Raw genomic sequence first — 22,653 nt, forward strand, 5'->3', positions numbered from 1 at the left:
TATTGTAATGTGACAATCTTTATTTCTCATCAAATTTATATTAATATTCTCAAGAATCTTTATAAAAAATCAAACGAATTTTAGTCATTACTATACATCACGGTCCTTGAGATCTATAATTCCCAAAGATTATGATTTTCTGTATGAAAAAACCTTCTCCCCACTAATCACCCTCTTAATATGTAGTTAGAAATGACAATTATATTAGATTATGTGGATATAAAAAAATGCACACAATAAATAAATCACTCAATGAAGATGAGTGTGGAGGAAAATATTTAATCATAAAACTTAATAAAGATAAATATAAATATGAATGTTATAAATTAAAGATCCATTATCTAGGTCAAGCACACTTCAGAAAATAGCTAAAATTCTTAAAGTGTTATTAGGAATTCAATTCTCTTTTTTATTTACCGAAAATTCAATTTTTTAATAGTGTGTATGGAAAAAGTATTATTGAAAAAGACAAAATTTACTTCAATAATCTTTTCAACTTACAAGGGACTAACATAATTAAAATTCAAAAATCTCATAATATTATTATTCAATGATTAGTATCTGCGCATCGCGACACAATTTAGTTAACCATTTATCGTATTTATTTCTATTGAGTCTCACATTGTCACAATAAATTTATGCAATTGACTACATTTAGACTTCATTAGTAAAATTTTTAATTTTAAGCAATGCTTACTAATTTTTTATACATGATTTAATGGTTCTTTTCCTTGTTTTCTCGATTTGATCAGGTAAAATATTTTTTTTATTCATAAACTAAAGTATTTTATAAGATACAAAACTTAAATTTTTAAGATATTTTATGCGTCACTTAAGTCATCTTCAATGAAAAAAAAAAAAAAAAGAAAGAGAAGAATATACAATTACTTAAACTTAAAATATTTGTAAAATATTAGGATTTAGGATTTAGAATTGCTGATTATGTAAGAAGCTCAACTCTTAATTCTTGGTTTCATTTATTAAACTTTTGATATTTTTATTTTAAAATGTTTAGAAGTTGAGAATTTAAAACTGAACTTTTAAATTTTAAATTTTACTTGTTATTTATTTAATAAATTATTATTATTTTAATTATTTTGTTAATTATAATTGTAATAAAAATAAATATTATAAATAATTTGAATTAGTATAAAATTAATGAGTAAAAAATAAATAAATTTAATTTAATTAATTGCAACATAATTTTTTTAAGCAATAGAAATTAAATATAAATTCAAATAAATATTACCTAAAGTACAACAAAGAAAACATAATACTTAAACTCATAGATTACACATGTAGAAAAAAATTTACACAAATTACATGCATAGAAAATAGAAGAAGAAAAAATTTGACGTTTAAGCACAGTTAGAAAATTTATTTGAAGAATTCATTGGATGCATATATGGTAGATGTTTTTAGTTGACTCTTTCCCTAAAGTTTTATGAGTCGATTTTAGACGATCGTAGGGATGGATTGTGGTACAATTTTAAAATATTACATGTGGGACATGACATTTCTTTAGATAACATTGGGATGTGTACGAATTTCTTTATTTATATTTTTTATCTTTGTTTTTGTATATTATATTTATTTTTAATATTTGACGGGTATGAAACTTGTACACATTTCTATATTTATTGGATATTGAATATATTTGTATTCCCTTTGTATCCATTTAAATATTAATTTAAAAAAAATAAAAAATAAAACTTTGAACATAAAATAATAATTACAAAATTATATTAATTAAGTTTTATTTAATATAAATTAAAAATAGAATAAAATATTACATAAATTTTAATTAAATTATAAATAAAATAAATAAAATATTTATAAATTTTAAGTAAGTACATATAAGAATACAAGTATAGAACAGATATGTATATATTGATTCTTGTACCTATATTTAATTTAATGAATCAAGTATTATTCGTATTCGATCAAATTAAGTATTTCTCGTCAAAATCAAGACGATTTTAAGTATTATTGCACAAATATATATTTATTATGTTGAATATTCCTTTGTAGATATAATTGAGATAATTTCGAGTTTTTCGTTGGATCCACATATATCATTAAGTTACATGTGCACTAAAAAAATGCACAATTTATTTTATAAATTTCGACAATTATAACACCGTTGATCCAAACCAAAATTTCTCACATGTTGCCCCTCTCGTGGGTTAATAATCTCATCCACTCATAATCTCCTATAGTTTTGGTCAAAGTCACAAACAAAGTGAGTGTTGTTGACCTTTGTTTTTGTGTTATATGTATGACCTTGTTAGAGTATTTTTCTATATATGTAATATATAAGCGTGTGATTAATGTAAAAAAAAAAGAGAGTGATTATTGTAAAAAAAATAACGAAGAGTAGATTGAATGAATCTATCTTTTTTATATATAATAGCAGTGAAATTTTAGAAAAAATTAATTATAAAACTTTGACTAGTAGTTTTATGGTTGATAAAAAAGTAAAATGAAATTTGATAAACTATATTAAATTAAATTTTGAATATAAATTTTGCGTAATGTCTTAAATTTTTGTCATAACTCTTTACTTAAGCAATTTTTTGTCATAATTATTTACTTAAGTAAAGTGTGAGTTATAGGTGAAGGTACAAATATATATAACTACCCAGAAAATGCAAGGATGAGGATTAATTTTTCTACTGCCACAAAAGTATAGAGCCAAATACAAATATTTTTGTTCTCAATAGTGAAGACAGAGATAGCTACTATAACACTCATTCATAATTGTCAGTGTTGTAAAATAGAAAAAATAAAAATAAAAGTTTATAGCCTAAAACTCTAAACTATATATTTTTAGTTAAAAAAAAAGAGAGAGAATTCAGCAATCTTAAAATAAAAAAGAAAAATTTATTTATCTGGCAAGGAAATTGAAGGTGAAAATGTAAAAAAAAATGGTAGTTAATTAGAATAGGAAGTGTAGAGTGTAAAGTGTGAAATGGCATAATATTGTGGACATGAATAAAAGCGAAAGTGACATATTCTCAATCATGTCTGGCACGTAGGTAGGATTGGCACGTTGTTTTCAAATTGGAACAGTATCATTTTCGTTTTACCAATGCCTCTCTCTAAGCACAGGATCATTTCAGCGCGTATCAAGGAGGAAAAATTTTAATTAAATTAAAAAAAAAACGTAAAAAGGTGAGATCAAGGATATTTTGATTTTAATAATTATTATTTCAAAAATCACAATAAATAACTGTTTTAAAATGTTGTACATCTATTAAACTATTTTTTATTTCCTTTACTGATATTACTTTTTTTTTTGTTCGTTCTTGGAATATCCACCGTCGACAGCAGTGACTAATCTCCTCGCTACGTTGGAGGCACCTCAAAGGTGGGATATTACTTATATCCTTTATGAAAACTATGATGCTGTTTTTCTGGTAGTGATTTTAGGTATATGACCGTATTTTCAACAACTAATACTTTATGTATAAAGTGCCTTTTTAAACATTGATATCGTATGATGGAAGAACACAATTTAAGTTGTCAACTACAGACTACTTTTTTTATTTATTTATTTGTTTATTAATATTTCGATTAAGCTTTAACTTCATCGTGGGTACAAATTACGCTATTAAAAATTGAAGTATTAATGGAAGTTTTTGTAATTTGCTCAACAAGGGAAAAATATTTATTTTTGTTTTTTAAATTTCCACATAGCCTACCTAAAAAACACTAAACAAGTTAACATAATTTCAAAAGCTCGAATAAAAATATATGATCATAGCATGAGAAAAAAGTACTTAATTAAACAAATAACAAATGAAGTTTTCACATAACAAGAGGTCACAAACAATAATCAAACAACATAGATTTTATAGTTTGATTACGACTCAAAATAACAAATAACAAAATAATCGTAATAAGCTATTAATTGTTTATACCCAGGAGTTAAAGTTGGTCAAATTTTGACACTTTTTTTTTCATAAAAAAATAGAAGCTTCTCCGATAATACTTATTTTGATTCAAAATTTTCATGATATTGTCTTGCACGTTCCTTATCATCATTCAATTTTAATTGACATATGTCAACATCATTTTAAATATAAGTCAATGAAATTAACATCTAGTATTAATAATCTACCGATAACAAATGTGAGCCAAGGAAATTTTATAATTTCAATGATTTTTTTTTTATTTTTTAATAATTTATATTAGTCTTAAAAATTATTAAATAAATTTATTTTTTTAAAAAATATTATGTACTAAAAATTTAAATAATTTTTTTAAAATAATTAATTGATATTGTTATAACAATTTCATTTAATTATTTAAAAAAAAAATTAGGCGTTATAACTTTTAACGATTTCGTAGAAATAAAATTAAGTTGTTGTGTGTCACTACTAGCTGTAACGACTTTAATTAAAGTGTTATCGACTATAACCACTTTTATAGTATGACTTTTGTGACTTCTAAAAAAATATTACATGTGACACTAGTGTTGCTATGACGTATAACAATACTATAGTAAATTGTCTCAAAGGTATAAATAGTTTCAAAATAATCTCATTTATGTAATTAGTTTTAAAAAGAACCCTACAATAATTGATCAGCCTAACAAAGTTCATATAGAATTGTGATTTTATGTATACTATTTTGACTTTCACTAGATTGAATGACTATGTTCTTTTAATATAAAAACAATAATAATAATAATAATAATAATAATAATAATAATAATAAGAGGAAAGTTTAAACGACACTGATGTAACTTTTATTAAATATTACACTGTTCAATAATTTTATATTAAATGTAAATTTTATAAATCCAACAGTTAAATTGAAAGTTATTTATTCTTCAATCATACATACAAAATTTTATATTAATTCAAGATGTTTTGATAATTTATTTTTATAAAATAAAATTGACGTAATATATACATTGCAAAATATAATAAAATATGAATATTTTGATTATCTGCAAGATGTTGTTCCATTTTAACAAAATGTGATATAAACATATAAAGTGATATGAATTTTTAATCTAATGGTTAAATTTATAAAATTCACATTTAATATAAAGTTAATGAGCGGTGTAATATTTAGTAAAATTTTTATCGATATCATTTGAAGCCTCCTCTATTTTTTATTTAAAAAATATTTTACTATGTTTTCTTTTACGGGTCTGGCATCTCTAATTTGCTTTCTAATGTTAGCTTAATATCTAATGTGCTTGTTAATTTCTTGGTAGTTACGTGTTTGCCTTAATGCCTTGTCATGTCTGTGTATAGGACTGATATCAACTATTGCCACGTGTTTGTGTACACTCTATACTATAGGACTAAATTTCAATTCTTAGGAATCGGTTGATGCATCAAAATTATGACCTATCAATTTTCAAAACGCTTCGTATTTGACCTTTTTATGTCTTAATCAAATATTTCTAAAATATGATGCGAAGAGAGAATTTAACAGGTATAAAATTGTGGAAATCAACTTCTTATTTGTATTATGTAAATTTATAAATTACAGGATTAAAATTTAGAAGAAAAAAATAAAATCATAAAATGAAAATCTAGATTTTGAAAAAAGTTTTAAATATATTTTTTATACATATAAAGTGAATAATTTTTTATTATTATTTTGATCTCAATAAAAAAATATTTGTTTTTTATCTCAAAAAAATTTGAAATTTCTAGTATGTTATATAACAATTTTAATTACTTATTTATTTATTAAAACGTCAAATGACTATCTTAGATATATCTATCAATATAAATATATGACATTTTTAAAATTTTTATAATTTTTTAAATAATTTTATTTATCTACTTTAAAATCAACGTTAGAGAAAAAATATTGATTTTAGATTTTAGAGAATGAAAAAAATACAAAAATCAAAATTAAAATTTACTCAATATATAAAAATAAAAAATAATTTATAAAATTTAGAAAGGTGATTTTTTTATAATAATTAAAATCAAAATTTATTTATTTTATAAAAAATAAAAATATATTTAAATCTTTTAAAAATATGAAGATAAAATTTAAATTCAAAATAAATTATAAATATAATATAATAGAAGAGGTGTAATGAGGAAAAAGTAGCAAAATGACAAAAGTAGAGACAGAGACTTCATTGTCTCTATTTAAAAAAAATTAAAAGGAGTGATTAGTCAAAAAAAAATTATAAAAATTAAATAAAAATGATAGCAGGAGAAAAAGTAAAAAAAAAATTAAAAATAATGATAATTATAATAAAATAGTTTAAAAAATTATATATAAAAATAGATTATAGTGTTTATATATATATATATATTTATTTATTTATTTATAGATAAATTTGTAATTTAACAGAAATTCCACTCCTCTAGCTACCTAGATAAATATTTTGTATCAAAATTCAGACGTGCCACGTGTATTCCTATGTCCTAACCTAATCGGTGGTTCTCACTTCTCAGTGTGGGCCCCACCATTATCTCTTAGTTTTCTTATTTTGTTAATAATACATTTCTCTCTCAAGACGCCAAGGCCAAGCACCACGACAACAGGAGGGTCCCACCAGGAAAACATATATCCAAGCATTAATTAAGATAGTTTATATTTTATGTTACCTAATTTTAATATATTTATATTTTTATAATCGCGAAAAATATTTCTTTTATAAAAATAACCTCTAAAAATAATTTAAATTTTAGATTAATTCATTTTGAAACATAATTAAAATCATCATAATTAAGCTTTTTAACTCTTTAATAAAATTTTAAAATATTTTTACAAGTTATTTAGGTTCAACAATAAAATTTATTCATACTCACAAGTCACAACTAATTAACAAAATATGTGTGTCAAGAGATCCACTTACTTTAAAAGTAAATTTTGATAGATATACTACATTTAATAATTCATAATTTACATTAAATTTTTAACAATCCAATCTTTAAATTATAATTTATTAATGCATATAATAAGTCTATTTAAAAAAAATGAAAACCATTTTATAGTTCTTTTCATTAATTAGAATTGATGGATAATCATAAAGATATTTTATACATTGATTTGAATTTATATAACAAAGTATCATATGATTTTTATATTTTTTTTTTATGAATTTGTAAACTTGATTTACATATTAAATTTTTTTAATTAAACAGTTTGATCGTTAAAATTTGATTTAAAACATGAATTATTGATGGAACAAGTCTATCAAAACTTATAATATTTGAACAAGTAGATCACTCCACACACACACACACACACACACACACACACATATATATATATATATATATATATATATATATATGTATGTGTGTGTGTGTAACTGATGCCTTAAGTAAAAAATTTGTTAATATGAGAACATGAGAACTATTAATAACAATATTTAAATTAAAATGAATGATTTAAATTAACAAATTATATATAATGTTATCATTTATGGCTGCTATTGAAGCTTTTTCTATATTGTTGTCGTTAACTTCATTACCTCCATTTCCATTGCACCTCAGCCACATCACTTCCACCACTAATATCACCACACCACCACCATTGTTACAATTGTTGTCACTATTGCCATCGGTGGTGGTAGCTAGCAACAATGATGTTGATAAAAATGATGGTAGTAGTGATGACGGCGGGAGTGACAACAATGGTGGTGGAAGCGACAACAACGATGGCGACGATACAGTGGAGGTGGTGGTTATAACACTATGAGTCTTTTAGATAAGGATGACAATAAGACGAGACATGTACGAGCTTCTCTATCCCCTGTTCCTGTATCCTATACTATTTTTTGTCTCCATACTTGATGGGTATGGACTTTGTGTCCTCATTCTCGTTACTCGTATCGAGTATATCCGTACTCGTCTCTTTACCATCCAAAAATTAATTATTTTTTTGCAAAAAAATAAAAAAATAATAATTTTGACATATAATAACAAATACAAAATTACATTTATTAAGCTTTTATTTGACATAAATTAAAAATAGAGTAAAAATTACATAAGTACTAAGTAAATTCTTAAAAAAAATAAATGAGTTCGAATGTTATCCACGGATATAGGTTTGCTTGTTACCCCTACTTTTAATGTCGTTGTTTTAAATTATATGTTATTGTGGTTAGTAAGTTGTTTAGTGTTGAAAAACTCTTGAGTTAACTAATTCCTCACGAGTTTTGTGATTGTTGAAAATTTCTTTGGGTAGAGGTATAATTTGACCTTAAGGGGAGAAATATATAAGATTTCTGTTTATAATAAAACCTTATAGATTTTGTTTTTCATAAATCATAGAGAGAGAATCTTTAAGTTCTAACTTCTTCTACTAGACTCCTCGAACTAGTGACAGTAGTTGCAAAGTGTTGGTTCACGTCCTCAAAGTCGAGTCTTTGTGTTGTTGAAGAGTGTGAAACTTGTCTTCTTCTTTTATCTTAGAGTAGTTCAGAGTCTTTCCCTGAAGTCGAAGTTCTTGTTTAATAGAGTTGTTGAGTCGTTAATTGGATTATGAGTTGAATGTTGTAAGAATCATTGAGATTCGTAACTATGTGGATTAATTTTGGAGTAAGTTAGTTGCATGTTGAAATTGGGGTTATTATGCTCTTTTGCACGAGTTGAGTGAAAATGAATGATCTTGATACTTGATGGTTGCGTGTGTTGTTTTTACTTGAAAATGAGTTGAGAATGTTGCATTTATATGAAATTTAATGCTCTCATTTTAATAAAGTCTTTCTTTTTATATAATGGAATTCATTTACTAGGCTTACTTAACACCATAACTATTAAATTTTAATAATTCAATTATTTAATTAAAAATTCTTAATCCATAAAATCTACAAATTTTTAAATTCATGCGTTATTATGTACATAATTTGTTGAATAAATTGGTTTTGTTCATTGAATGGATGGATCGATGAGAGCGCCATGCATGCATATGTTTATATTTAATTGGGTTACCAACCATCGTATCATGCATGCTATGCTGTGGTAATTATTAAAAATCTTAAATGGTTTGATGCAGTCTAGTCTAATCTAGCACAAAGAATCATATTTTCTGATCCAACTCTCCATTATTTGATTCAATCAGTGTTTTCAATTATCACTATATTAACACGCTAACTAAATTATAAACAACTAACTTGTACCGGGGTTCGCTAAACAGATGCAATTTAATTAAAACGAAAGTAAAAATTCAAACAGGTAAAAAATCGATTAAATAAAATGAAAAAAGAAATGATTACATTATTATTATTATACTAATAACTGTTTGTTCCAAGTAAAAGGATAGTTAAGGTATCCTCCAACAAACATCACTCACCGCGGAGGAGCGTTGGAGCAGCTAGCTCGTGCCAGCTTGAATCTCCACCGTTCGTGGTGCACTAAAACCATCGGAACCCTCGAAACAACGGTGCAGGTGCAGCTTTTCACTCCAACTCTCTTTGGGGATAAGTGATTCCTATTAGACCGAGGGAAAGAGTGGAGATGTAATGCTTGTGTCCTTTGTAGGCTTGTACAAAACTAGTGTATAGTCTCTTTTCATCCAAATTTTGACTTTAGTAGTTATGTGATGTGATTATGAATAATTATGAAAATTATATTTAAGTTTTAATGACTTTGTGTGATGTGATTGCGATGGAATTAATTTATAGTATTATTTTAACTTTTTTTTTTTTTTTTTTTTATGTAATCCAATATAAATTAATAAAAAGTTATTTTTTTCTCCAATTCTCTTATGCTTTTTACTTATCCGAAAATCTCAATTTCCACTTTATTTTTCACTTATACTTTTCTTATTTATTTTTCCCAAATACAGATCTCTCCACTTCCATTTTCGGTATCAAACACAATGCAAGAGAGATTTGTATAGAGTCGGAAAGAAATGGACAAGGAATAAAATTTTGTTAAGTGACAAAGGATGTGAGAGTGTAATCAGTAATTTGCCTTTTACAACATACTTTTGAGCAAAACTAGGGAGCGATTCATCTGCTACTTTGTCCTTTCCCCTCTAACAATTAAAAAATGTAGACCAATCAAACAAGTCACTGTGGAATCCAGCTTACAGAGTCAAACAAGCTAGGCTGAAGGTAAATGCAGAGTTGAAACTAATGATTTGTGCTATAGGAGTGTAGGACTCACTTTAGGCATAGTTTTCCCATTTGCCGGCGGCATGCTTCATGTGCAATAGGGTAAATCTTTAAAAGGAGCCTCAAAAGTGAATGAATGAATATGGGCCACTATTAGGTCCTCCTCTCCCCTTCCCTTGGATGACCTCTCTACATTCAAAATTATAGGCCAGCATTGATGGGTTGGATATAGCAGTGGTCCAACCAAAATAACTATAAAGTAACAAATATGCACTAAACTTTAGGTCAAAGTAGGGCATATGATAATGGCTACAAAATATACTTTAGGTGACTCATTACACATTTCAGCACAATCATATCATATATACATATATATAGACACTAAAAACAAAGTTCTGTTATATATTTTTTAGTGCTATACGCGAGGCATGAGATGTATGTACACATTCCTGAATAAATTTTTGGACCTCAATAAATCACCATATAGGTATGCAAAGAGCTTAGCTTTTATAAAGATTAACAGTTTGTGAAAAGTTGGTATGGTATGCAAAGTTTTGATGTGAGAGGGAAGCATTGAAAGTACAAAAGATGATGCAAGTATAGTATCCTTTAATTTGTGTGTGAAAGGGTAGGGAGTAGGGACATACATGTGCGCGCATGAACACCAAAAAATCGGTCCCTTCAGGCTCACTAATTCCTACAGTACTTTTGAAGATAATTAATTAAATGAAAGGGAAATTCAATGATAGAGATAAAGACCGGCAATACTCTTGCTTGATCTATGGAGTCATCTCCGATTCCACAGCTAACAAGTATAAAAGCTGCATGGAGAAAATTTTCAATTTTCTTTACTTAACAACTAGACCAAATTAAGGTAATTTTCTCTTTGAAGATGTAGACATATCCAACAAGAGTGCATATGAATGTGACAAGAAGCAATAGTGTTGGACTTACTGTTACAATTAAACTCAAATGGGAGGAAAAGTGCAGAAGATTAGTTAAGATAGGAATTGGGATGGTTCAATATAGCTTGCCTATGCCTAGCTAAGCTGTCCCATATGTCTCTAAAACCTATTGAGTGCCTAAACCTGGACCATCTCTCCAGTCTCCACATTACCTGACTCTCACTTACAATAATGAAATAATAATAATTATACTTCTATTTGGAAAATATAGATTAAATTGTATTTTTAGATTCATTTAATTTTTTTATTTATTAAAATATTTATTTTGATCATCTTTTATATTTATATCAATTTAGTTCTTTAAAACAATTTTAAATTTCGTGACATAATTTTGAATCAATTTTTTTTTATTGATTTGAGATGTAAAACTTATATAATAAATTCAATTACATAAAAACTACAAGATTCAATTGATGTTTGAATTCATAAGAATTATAACATGAGAAAAATTGTGTGAAAAATATATCTCATAACCAGCTAAAAAATAACATGAAATTATAGTTTTTAAATTTTTAATTGTCTTTCAGACTTATTTTTATACAATTATCACCATATCTATAATATTTTTTTTATTTGAACCTTATTTGCATTTAACAATTTTCATACAAGTGAATTTAATAAAACGAATTTCAAATCTTGAATCAGTCAAAAAATAATTTAAAATTACATCTCAAAATTGAAAATAATTATTGTTTCAAAAAGACTAAATTAATCCAAATTTAAGATATAAAAGACCATAATGAACATTTTAAAAGATAAAAGATCAAAATCAATTTAACAAATAAAATAAAAGACTAAAAGTATAATTTAACAAAAAATATCTCAACAAATATACACGGTTATAAAAAAAGGATGAAATTAATATAGTATCTTTTATAAATTTAAATTAATGTTTAAATTAATTTGCAACAATTTTATATTTATTTTTTAGTAATAAAAAGTTTAAATTAGGCTTCATTTAAAGACAAAATCAATCACTAAATTCTTTAGAAATACATAGAAATGGATAACCATATTTAAATATAAACTATCAATCTATTAAATCAGGTAATTTTCTTACATTATGATTTTAGTTCACCCATTTATTTATTTTCTCCTTTAAATACTATAACTTAAATTTTAATCAATATCAAAGAAGCTAAACCACAAATGTATGTATAATATTTAATGTATAATTAAAGAAGCTAAACCACCAAATTCTCCAAAATATACAACTAGAACATTTTAGTCCTTAGAATTTTAAAAACTAAATAATATTTGACCTTAAAATTTATTTCCTATTATTTTAAACACAACAAAACTAGATTTAATGTTTTGCTAAGTCAGAAACTAAGCGAATTGAATAATGATTTGCAAAGTCATGAACAAGTAAGAATTCTTGGACTAATCTGAGATAAAACTTCATCCAAAATTGTCTGCCTATAACAAAACATATTGGGGATGTCAAGGGCAACTGAAAATTGTACCACAGCTGAGGTGGAAGTAAACTTAATCAGCAGCATAACTTAAATTATAAATTTAACACCTGGGCTGAAAGCAGCAATTCACAAAATTGACAATATAATCAAGAACCAGCAATGTAACAGCTACGTTATGCTGAGAAATGCAACACCAAACTGTACAATGATATTTTAGAAGTAAATCAATATCCACACAGTAATAACTCCCGCAAGACCCTTATTTATCCTTAGTAACACACTATGGTATTTAGGTGTCTGAGCTCTACAAGAAACTCCATTGTCAACAAAAGGCCACGAACGTGAAACGCCATCCATTGAGTGCTGATTCCAAGTAGAGAGAAAAAGATTGTCCAAAAATTTTCCAAGATCATTCCAAGCGCCCACTGGGATTTGGCAGACAGCTAATCGATATAGGAACTAAGGAAACATACACAATACCTCGAATAGGGGATTGTATATAGGAATTAAGGAAACAGATACACAATACCCTGGATTTATATTTACACTAAACCACTCAAAATTAACTTGTGTATAAACCCAGACTATGCTCATACTAGGTCAACTTGCCAAGGTATGCAAAACTATCCATAATTCTTCAAACAGGCAACAACTCGTAACTGGGACACCAGGCAATTGTAATACCACTTTTTACTAGGAGCCATCTTCAATGAAGTTCTGAATACTTTAAGACAAATCAAATGCATCATGGTAGTTTCCTCTGTTGTATTGTAAAAGAATTTTTTTTTAACCACACAACTCATTTACTTGTAAGAATCTGTCAACCAAAAAGAGACAGAATCCAGCAGCTAGCAAATAGATGCTCCAAAACTGTAAGTCAGCAGCCTTACCACTGCAAGGGAAAATCATCAACCTTGACACAAGTAAATACAAGAAAATTTTCTTCAGCTAACATGAGCACTTAATCAAAACAGATTTTACATGTCAGGTCAGTAAACAACATATTCCAATCATTTCACTATTTACAACTTCTAAGCAAGGTACCAAAGCAGAGGGCCACAAGAAAAAAAGGAAAGGAATACACTACATGAAACCACACATTAAAGAAAGTCAAACCAGAAATATACCACCTATATTTCTATTAAAAGCACATAAAACCACTACTTACAGTTTAAACAAAATTTCAAAAAATTAATGTAAATAATTAAATATTAGAGAGAAAGTTGTTTGTCATAGTAAAATTCACAGTAAATCAATGACTAGTTCTAAAGTAATATGAACTCATAATAGTATTTCTATGCCAGTGTCAGACCAAGAGAAATTCCAAAAAACTTAAAGAAGGTACCAATTAGGTTATTCCTAAGACGGGCAAATCAACAAACACCTTTCTAAGTTATGCAACTACAGCCACAATAAAAGGAATGTATCTCACCAATCGAAATACTCTAGGTGCCAGAACTTGCTTTTTGAACCCAAACTTGTTTCTGCAATTTAAAGGATGGATCATAATCATTTACTGAACCAGAAAATAATATGCAGGTATTGTCATGCAGAACTCAAATTTAAGTACCTCATTGGAACCATAAGCAGAGGTACCAGATCTTCTAGGTTGCTTCCCTTCACTTGAAACTGAATAGCCATCAACATCTTTTACCCCATGTGTTGCTCCACGGCGACCAAAATGCTTATTAAAACCTACACAAACACGAGTAAAATTTTTTAAGTAGAAACCAACCTGAATGTAAGCATAAAAATGTTTAAGATTCTGCTTTTCAAAGCCAGAAACCAACCATTTTCTGATGAATGACTGGTACGGACACTTCCAAGAGATTTTACCTCCCCACTTCTTGCATTTGGCATGTCATGTTTCAAATCTGCATGACCTCCTGTTTCATATACACACAATAATTTCAACTTGTGAAGATGTAAGCAATTTTCTACAGACAACATCTATATTTTGTGCATCATTATGGAAGCTTTAGTTTGTCAAAAGTGCTTTTCAATCCACCCTCCCCCCTTTTACAACATTAAGGATTAATCCGCAATTGCCAAAAACAAAAATCACATGTATAGGAAAAAACTTATACCTTCCAAAGAATCTACTCGTGAGGAAGCAGCAGATGAGAAAGATTCATCACCTCCATTGGATCGACTTGTCCAAACACCACGGTCAGGTCTATCTTTATGTCTAAGATGTCTCTCCTGCCTCTCAACAGAAACATGGGAATCATGCACACCAATCTTATTCTCTAGTGTCCCATTAGTGCCCTTCAAAATCAGTTGCACATGTAAGGGACGAGGGGGTTGCTTTTCTTTTTCTATATTAGATGTTTGGACTTGCTGCTCAGACATGGCCCTGGAAGACTGGCTTTGACGCAATTCCTTTTTTGAGAGTATGCTTCTGATAATCCTTCCACTACCTTCATGCCGCTGATTCTGCTTCAAAACTGTTGAACTAATAATCGTCTTAGCTGAAGATGTTACATTGTGATGCTGCGACATGCTATCTAAATCAGATACCTACACAAACCAAAGCAAATAGATTCTTAGCAGAATGGTAGTCATAACATGATCCTACAGATGAATCCACAAATGACACAGGCAATGAACTAAAATACAATAGCCAATATCATATTAACCTTTGATCCCTCTGGTTTCCATTCTTAAGGGAATACAATTGGATTAAAACCATATTTCATCAGCATTTCCACTCACTAATGGGACAATTTAAGTATTACCAACACCAGAAAATTTGCATACTGGTTAATGTATGACTTAATAAAAATGCAATTCAATTTAATTTAAGTGAAAATTTCACAAGAAAATCAATTGATGCAAACTAAATGGGATCAATGACAATTCTTCAACATTGAAGAGACCAACATAAAGAAACAAGATGTTCAAGAAAAAGTGACAATGGAGCATAATGAGTGCTTCTAAGAAAGTGATAAATGATCCACCCAAGTTGCTTCCAATCAAAATTAGAACAAATAACAACTATACAATCAGCTTAAGTCAGGGCTTTCCATTGGTGTATGTGAACCTTCAAAAGGAAACTTGGAAAAATACAGCAATTTCTCATACACCAAATATTTAATTGTGAAAATACAAATCAGAAGCTCACAGTAATTATTTCTCTTTCTTTCCCTTTTAGAAGCAGTACTTTCTTCTTCCCAGCATCATTATTTCCAGAAACTCCTGATAAAATGGCTAAAGTGGAAGTGATAAGTAATCCCATTGAAAGCAATAGTAATTCAAGAATAAAGAAAATTTACTATAGAATTATACAAAGGTTGGAGGAACACTCCCCCCCCCCCCCAATATTTATAACAGAAGTTACATTAAAAAATAGGCTAGGAAGAAAAAGCATAACAAATCATGAAATTAATTTAAATGTTGCCTCCAAATCATAAGATATAACTAGGATAGCAAATAAAATTATCACATGAATTTCTTAACAAAAGCATCAACCTTACCATTCTCATCAAAACTTTGATTTCCATCAGAAGAAGCCATGTTTGAAGCTTTATTTGAAAGATGCTGATCACCTTGCCTAGGAACCAAAGTATAAGTTGATTTGTCTTTGATAGTAGAACTTTTCCCTGGGTCCCTTGCAACATACTGTCCAACATAAAAGCAAAAATTAGGCATGTTAAAACAAACACAAACGAGTAACATTGGGTGTTAACTGAGCCAGCATTCCAGCTAGATAAGTATCACAGATAATATACTGTTTTCTGGTATTCTAGAAATTGATGAAAAATCATTGTACTAATAATCGATGCTTTGAAACTGGATTAGTTATTTAATCAATAAGGTATTAGTTCAAGATTTAAAGTTCCAACCGTGATTGAACTAGTATTAATAAAATAACATTTTTAAAATTTAATATATCTTTGGCAATGTTATACCAAAATACTATGTCCTGAAAATATGGAGCATTGGTGTTTTCAGCATCACAATAATAAATAATACAAAGTCACAATTTTTATCAACTGTCTTGAAAATTTACAAGGGAATTTGCATCTCATCATTTGGCTGGGTTCTAACTGTATCCATCCATATTCCAATACATTTTAAAACCAACAGTGTAGATTGAAGAAAACAGCTTAGATTCTATGAATCCATCCACAGATGTAAAAGTCAACTCAGAATGATATGTGGCACTAGATGGAGATTTTTTGTCTCAGTAGTCTGTCCCATGTACTCATAACCCCCAAGACTGCTACCTACCATTCATTCTTGGTTGGATATTTGTGGGTTTGAGGCAATTCCCCATATTTTTTCCCTTACGTGTGTTGATATATAAATGAACAGCTGAATGACATTAAGGTATGAGCAAGAATTAAAAACCTTGTAAGGAATGCACTCAGAGTGGAATTAAAACCCCACATTGATAGTTATGTTCCCTAATGCAATAATTGGAAACCTTGTGAGGTATGGATTCAGAGTGGAAGTAAAGCCCCACATTGATGGTTTTATGTTCCCCAACAAAATAACAAATGAACTTGTGAGGTATGTGCTTCAAAGAGTGGAAGTAAAGCATCAGATTGGGGACTCTACCGAGTGCAAATATGTTACTTGTGTTATATAAAAAAGGCAATTAACAGTCTTGCAAGGTAATCATTACTGAATCAGTTAAATCCGCTGAACCAATGCTTTGTTAGGATGAAAGCCAGTTTTACTGGTTAAAGACTGGTTCATTTATAAGTTGTTTCTAAGGTTATTCCACACCAGTTCATGGTCTGATTAGTAAAACCAGCTGGTCCAGTCTGATTTTAATAACTATGACAATAATTAACCATATCTAACTTTCATCTGCAATAAATGCATAGTACCATTGTAGCAGAAACCCTCTTCTTTCCAGAACCACGTCTTGGTGTGGCAGAACTAGGACTCCCATTTGATGAAGTTCCAGCTCTTCTACTCACTTTTCCATTAGACAACAACCTCTGACACATACAATGTACTTTAGGTAAGCAAGATACCAAACACTGTTTACAGATAAAACAGAATAAGGATATTTAAGGGGGACTTGCTCAGACCAAATGCACTCACTCTCATCTCCACCACACATGCACAAATGGACACACACATGCTCAGAAATGCAGACATGATGACAAAGGAGAATCAAATAAGCTTCTTTGAAATTTCAAAAGTTAATCATATGCAAAACTACCCGAGGTCCCTTGGCAGCTCTTTTCTGGCGCACAAAGTCCATCAGTGGAGTAATTATAGGAATATCTTTTGCGCCACCTGTTAAAGGATGTAAACCCAATAAGTAAAGAATTGGGGGGAGGGGGAGGAATAATCCTCTCTGTCCATTCTGTGTATGCATAAAGTCTAAAAACTTTCAAACTTCAAATTTACTACATATTTTCTACATTAGTTGACTAACCAGATCGTTCAGCTTCCCTCTTCTCCAACTGTATCTCAGCACTGGGAAGATTCTCAACAGGCTTGGCAAGTAGTTCAAGAAACTCCAGATACTCAGAATCTAGATGTTCATCATGTAAATGCTTGTATTTATCAAAAGGAAAAGATTCTGTACATACATATAATACCTATTCCTATTTAGATACATACACCCATTGTAATTTACTTAAACCTTTGTCCAAGTGGTACCTTTATATATGGTTCCATCGCGACCATCCTTTTTAGACCACTGTCTTGGAACACGTTGGGAAGGAGCATATTCTACAATGACTTTGAACTGAGTTCCTAGGAAACAGCAAAGTGAAACAGAGAACCAGATTCAGTATTTATTATTATTAATTCTCATGTTTTTCATATAAAATATTTAAAAATTGAAATAGAGACTTTGAATCCAAATAGAGTAAAAACATATATTGCTAGTCAAGAAAAATCCACAACCCACTTATATCTTGGTGTACTGAATATTGAGTTACACAATAAAAAAAATAAATCCTTCAACCCAAATGAAAACTACAGCACTGGCCTAATTCCAATAACGATGACAACAATGAGAGTGACAACAGCTTTGGCAAACAAATTTAAGCACATGATAAACCACTTAAAATGATTTCATTAGTTACCCTTTTCATTGACAAAGACGTGTCCATCAAAGAACTCGGCAAACACTATAACGTCCTCTGGCCTCTTGAAGTCAATGTAAGCTCTGGAATATGATGTATGCTTCTGGCTGAAAATTCATTTATATCATAATAATTGGTATCAGAGACATAATTTGTGGTATTGCACAAATTACATAGGACAACAGCGTAGGGCAGTGGAGTAATGTCATTTTAAAACAACATGAGCATGCAATGAATGTAAAGGAATGAGAGAGATTAACCTGATTTTGCCAGGACGGAAAGAGAGCCAGTTGTAACAGCCAGCGAAGACGGCATCAATTTGGGCCAAAAGGGCGGCCTCGGAAATAGAAGGCGGCAAGTGGCGCAGAACCACCTTGGTCCGATCCAACGCACCTTTCATGCCAAAAGAACCCTAGAATACAATACGATACACTACACTACACACACTTTCACTTACCACTTATCAATCTCGCTAGGATTACATCTTCTTCCCTGGTCTGGATCAATCAATCAAAAGCGGGTGCGTGTGTGTGCCCTAATTCCAAAGAAAACCCCCAAATTGCCATGCACTCAAATATAAGAGCGAGAAAGAGAAAACTTTTCAAAGCCACTTTTGTTGCGAGTGAAATTAAATTAAACTCAATTAAATCAAAGTATATACGACTTGCGTTTTGCCCTTCCCCCTTCTCTTTCTTTTGTACTTTTGACTTTTCACATTACAATTTACATTTGCATTTCCATATATACAAAACACCAACTTCTCCTGCCTCACTCTCACTCTTCAACCTCATATCCTTAGTAATACTCCAATAGTACTTTATAAACAATGTTATATTTTATTATTTGAGTAATATACACGTTATAACATTTTTTATTCCATTTTACTATCATTAAAAAATATAATTAAAAATAATAATTTACAGTTTTATTATACAGATATTACTTTTTAGCATAATGATATTTGAGTTTAGATTACACAAATTTTATTAATATATAAATTAAAAATTAATAAATTTTATTTAATTAGTTAAACATAATGTATGAATTATTGTAAATAAAAAATATATAAATTATAATTATTTTGTTTTATAAATATTTTAAAAATTATTAAATTTATATTTTGTGAGTCAACTACTGTGATTACTTAGAAAATTGAAAATTAAATACAAACATAATATATTTAATATGCAATGAATAAATTATTTAATTAAATATTTATTGAATGACTTTTCATTAGAAAATAATTTATTTATTAATTTAATTATGAACTAGTGTAATAATTTGTGTCTTTTCAGATAAATTAATAATCTATAAAATTTGTAAGTTATATCTTTAAAGTATTTTTTATGTTATATTATTTTACAGGATATATGTTTTAAAATAATATATAAATATTTGAAAAAACATGCACGCATATAAATCCAGACAATTATATATATATATATATATATATATATATATAATATGTTAAATATTATTACTAGTTTTAATTATAAGCAATAAATTATAATTTCTTATTTTAATTACAAGCAACAATTATTAAATTTTAAATTATTTGTGATTAAATTTGTTTGAATCATTCATTTATTATTAACTTTTTAATGTATTTAGTTATAAAATGGTGAATTTTATAAAATTTGTATAAAAATATTAAATATTAATTATTATATCATTAATTTAATATTAATTTATAATTGATATTAAAATTTTAACAATAAATATAAATATATATATATATATATTAATAAAAAGATTAAAATTACACATTTTATAAAATTAAGAGATTAAAATTATAAAATTAAATTTAGAAATCAAACTATGAACTTATTATTATGGAAGATTTAAAGTGCACAAAAATGAAGCCATAATAAAAAATTGTAACTCAAATTTCAAATAAAAAGTGTTAATAAAACATAAAATTATCACACATGCATGTACGCGACATATATATATATATATATATATATATATATATATATCTTAGATAATACTAGAATAATATATTGTCATTATAAATTACTAATGATATTGTTACTATCATTATCAACTTGTCACCATTGGTGTTGATGCTGTTATCATTGTCTTTCATACACTTTTTGTTTTTGCTGGTGGTGATGATGACATTACATCATAAATGTTATCCTAATCTTAGGAGTATATTATTCCAATATTGATTCAAGAGTTTGTTATTAGCTATTATCATGTTTTTATAGTAGTTGTTTTATATTTATATATAAGATGAGAGATTTACTTATTTTAATAATCAATTTTTGTATACTTATTCTAATCAATGACTCATGTTTTATGATTTAAATGTTAAATTAAAAAATTTTTATGTATAGATCAAGTTTACAATTTTATAAAATAAAATTATATGATGGTTTTTTTTATTAATTTAAATTAATGAATAATTATAAAGACTTTTATATGTTAAATTGAATTTATATAACCAAGTATCATATGGTTTTATTATTATTTATTTTTTTTAATTTGTGAACTTGGTTTGTGCATTAAAACATCTTTAATTTAATGATTAGATCGATAAAATTAATAGTTTTCAATATATAAATTAAGCATGCAACTTTTTTAAAAATTAAAAAATCATTTGATACTCTATTTCATCAATTCAAATGAATGAATAATTATAAAAATATTTGTATATGTTGATTTTAATTAATGAAATAGAATATCAAGTGGTTTTTAATTTTTTTAAAATTTTGCAAACTTAATCTATACATTTGAAACTATTAATTTAATAATTAAATTATTAAAATTTGATGTAGAACATGAGTTATTGAGTATAGTAAGTCTATCAAAATTATTAATCATTACATTTGATTGATCTAACCATTGAGTTAATAGCTCTTAATGCATATATTAAGTTTGAACAATTTTTTAAATGATATTTTATTATATAGTTTTAAATCAATGTATAAAATGAAACTATTGCATGTTAATTTTTTTTTAAATTTATAGGATTGATCGATCTATTAAGATTTTTTAATTTGTCTAAATCATTAAAGTTTAATGTGAAACATGTTTATTAAGTAGAGTAAGTGTAGGACATGGTTATAATATATATATATATATATATATATATATATATATATATATATATATATATATTATAATGAGACCATTGTAGTTCCAAATTTTAATGACTCGAACATTGAATTAATTTTTTTTAATACATATATAAAATTTATAAAATTCAAAAACTACTTGATATTTTGTTATATAAATTCAAATGTATAAAAGATTTTTATGATTATTCGTCATTTTGAATTAATAAAGTAAAATATTAAATAATTTTTGCATTTTTTTGAAAATTTTACATACTTAATTTATATTTTTTAAATTTTTAATTTAACAGTTAAATCATTAAATTTTGATATATAAAATGAGTTATTGAATGAAGTAAGTAAATATTTCCTCATATATATATATATATATATATAAAGAGAGGGAGGAGTGATCAAATTACTATAAGAGTAATTCCTCACAAAGTTATTATTGTCGATAACTTATGGTTTTATTTTAAATTTTAATGATTTAATTGATAAATTTAAAAAATTTTAATGTATAAATTAAGTTCATAAATTTTTTAAAATTTTAAAAGTTATATAAATTTAAATCAACATATAAATTATTTTTATAATAATCTATTCATTTAAATTAATGAAATAAAATATTAAATACTTTTTAAATATATATTTAATTTATACATTAAAATTTTTAATTTAAAGGTTAGTTCCTCAAAATTTAACATAAACAATGAGTTGTCCACAATAATATAAATAAGTAGGCAGACTTGATACACATGTTGTTTTGAAGAAGAAAAGACTAAAGAGTGAGACTTAAAAGAAGGGGAAAAAAATTGTGGTGAAAGATAGATTTTGGTGCGAAGAGTGACTGACATAGGCAGTGAATATTAAATTAAATATTATTAAATATAATTGTTGTTAAAAAAAGTAAATATAATTAATACTATACCTATTATATTGTATTCATTTTTATCTTAATATTTTAAATATATTTTTCTCAATCAACATTATTAATTACATTAACAAGGTTGAGAATATTTTTTTAATAAATAATTACATAACAATTATAAAATTTTAAAAATATTCTCAATAAAAATTAATCATTAATAAAATTAA

At 27.0% G+C, this 22,653-nt stretch overlaps 1 protein-coding gene across 6 annotated transcripts; it reads right to left on the reverse strand.

The window, feature by feature from the left end:
* Positions 1-12,502: 12,502 nt before the first annotated feature.
* On the reverse strand, positions 12,503-19,207 carry LOC109803386 (regulator of nonsense transcripts UPF3). Of its 6 annotated transcripts, none has more exons than XM_020364934.3 (13): positions 18,754-19,205; positions 18,494-18,600; positions 18,063-18,158; positions 17,836-17,982; positions 17,617-17,693; positions 17,276-17,389; positions 15,914-16,058; positions 15,562-15,635; positions 14,525-14,957; positions 14,228-14,323; positions 14,008-14,132; positions 13,870-13,921; positions 12,503-13,350 (listed from the first exon to the last, which is right to left on the reverse strand). In XM_020364934.3, exons 1-12 carry the CDS (start codon positions 18,891-18,893, stop codon positions 13,883-13,885), a joined length of 1,593 nt encoding a protein of 530 aa, XP_020220523.1. In that variant the 5' UTR covers positions 18,894-19,205; the 3' UTR covers positions 12,503-13,350; positions 13,870-13,882. The 6 variants fall into 6 exon arrangements, with proteins under 6 accessions (XP_020220523.1, XP_020220522.1, XP_020220521.1 ...); XM_020364933.3 differs by having other exon boundaries at positions 12,503-13,329; positions 15,562-15,647; positions 18,754-19,203; XM_020364932.3 differs by having other exon boundaries at positions 15,562-15,647; positions 18,754-19,203.
* Positions 19,208-22,653: the final 3,446 nt, after the last annotated feature.

This window comes from Cajanus cajan, chromosome 1 (assembly GCF_000230855.2).
Source record: "Cajanus cajan strain Asha chromosome 1, NIPB_CcT2T_4, whole genome shotgun sequence".
Lineage (NCBI taxonomy): Eukaryota > Viridiplantae > Streptophyta > Magnoliopsida > Fabales > Fabaceae > Cajanus > Cajanus cajan.

Coding starts and splice junctions, on each gene's coding strand:
- LOC109803386 (XM_020364933.3), bottom strand. CDS start 18,893: ATGAAAGGTGCGTTGGATCGGACCAAGGTGGTTCTGCGCCACTTGCCG. Junction 14,958..15,561: donor AAGAAAGAGAAATAATTACT/GTGAGCTTCTGA, acceptor TGGTTTGTGTAG/GTATCTGATTTAGATAGCAT. Junction 13,922..14,007: donor CTGCTTATGGTTCCAATGAG/GTACTTAAATTT, acceptor TTTAAATTGCAG/AAACAAGTTTGGGTTCAAAA.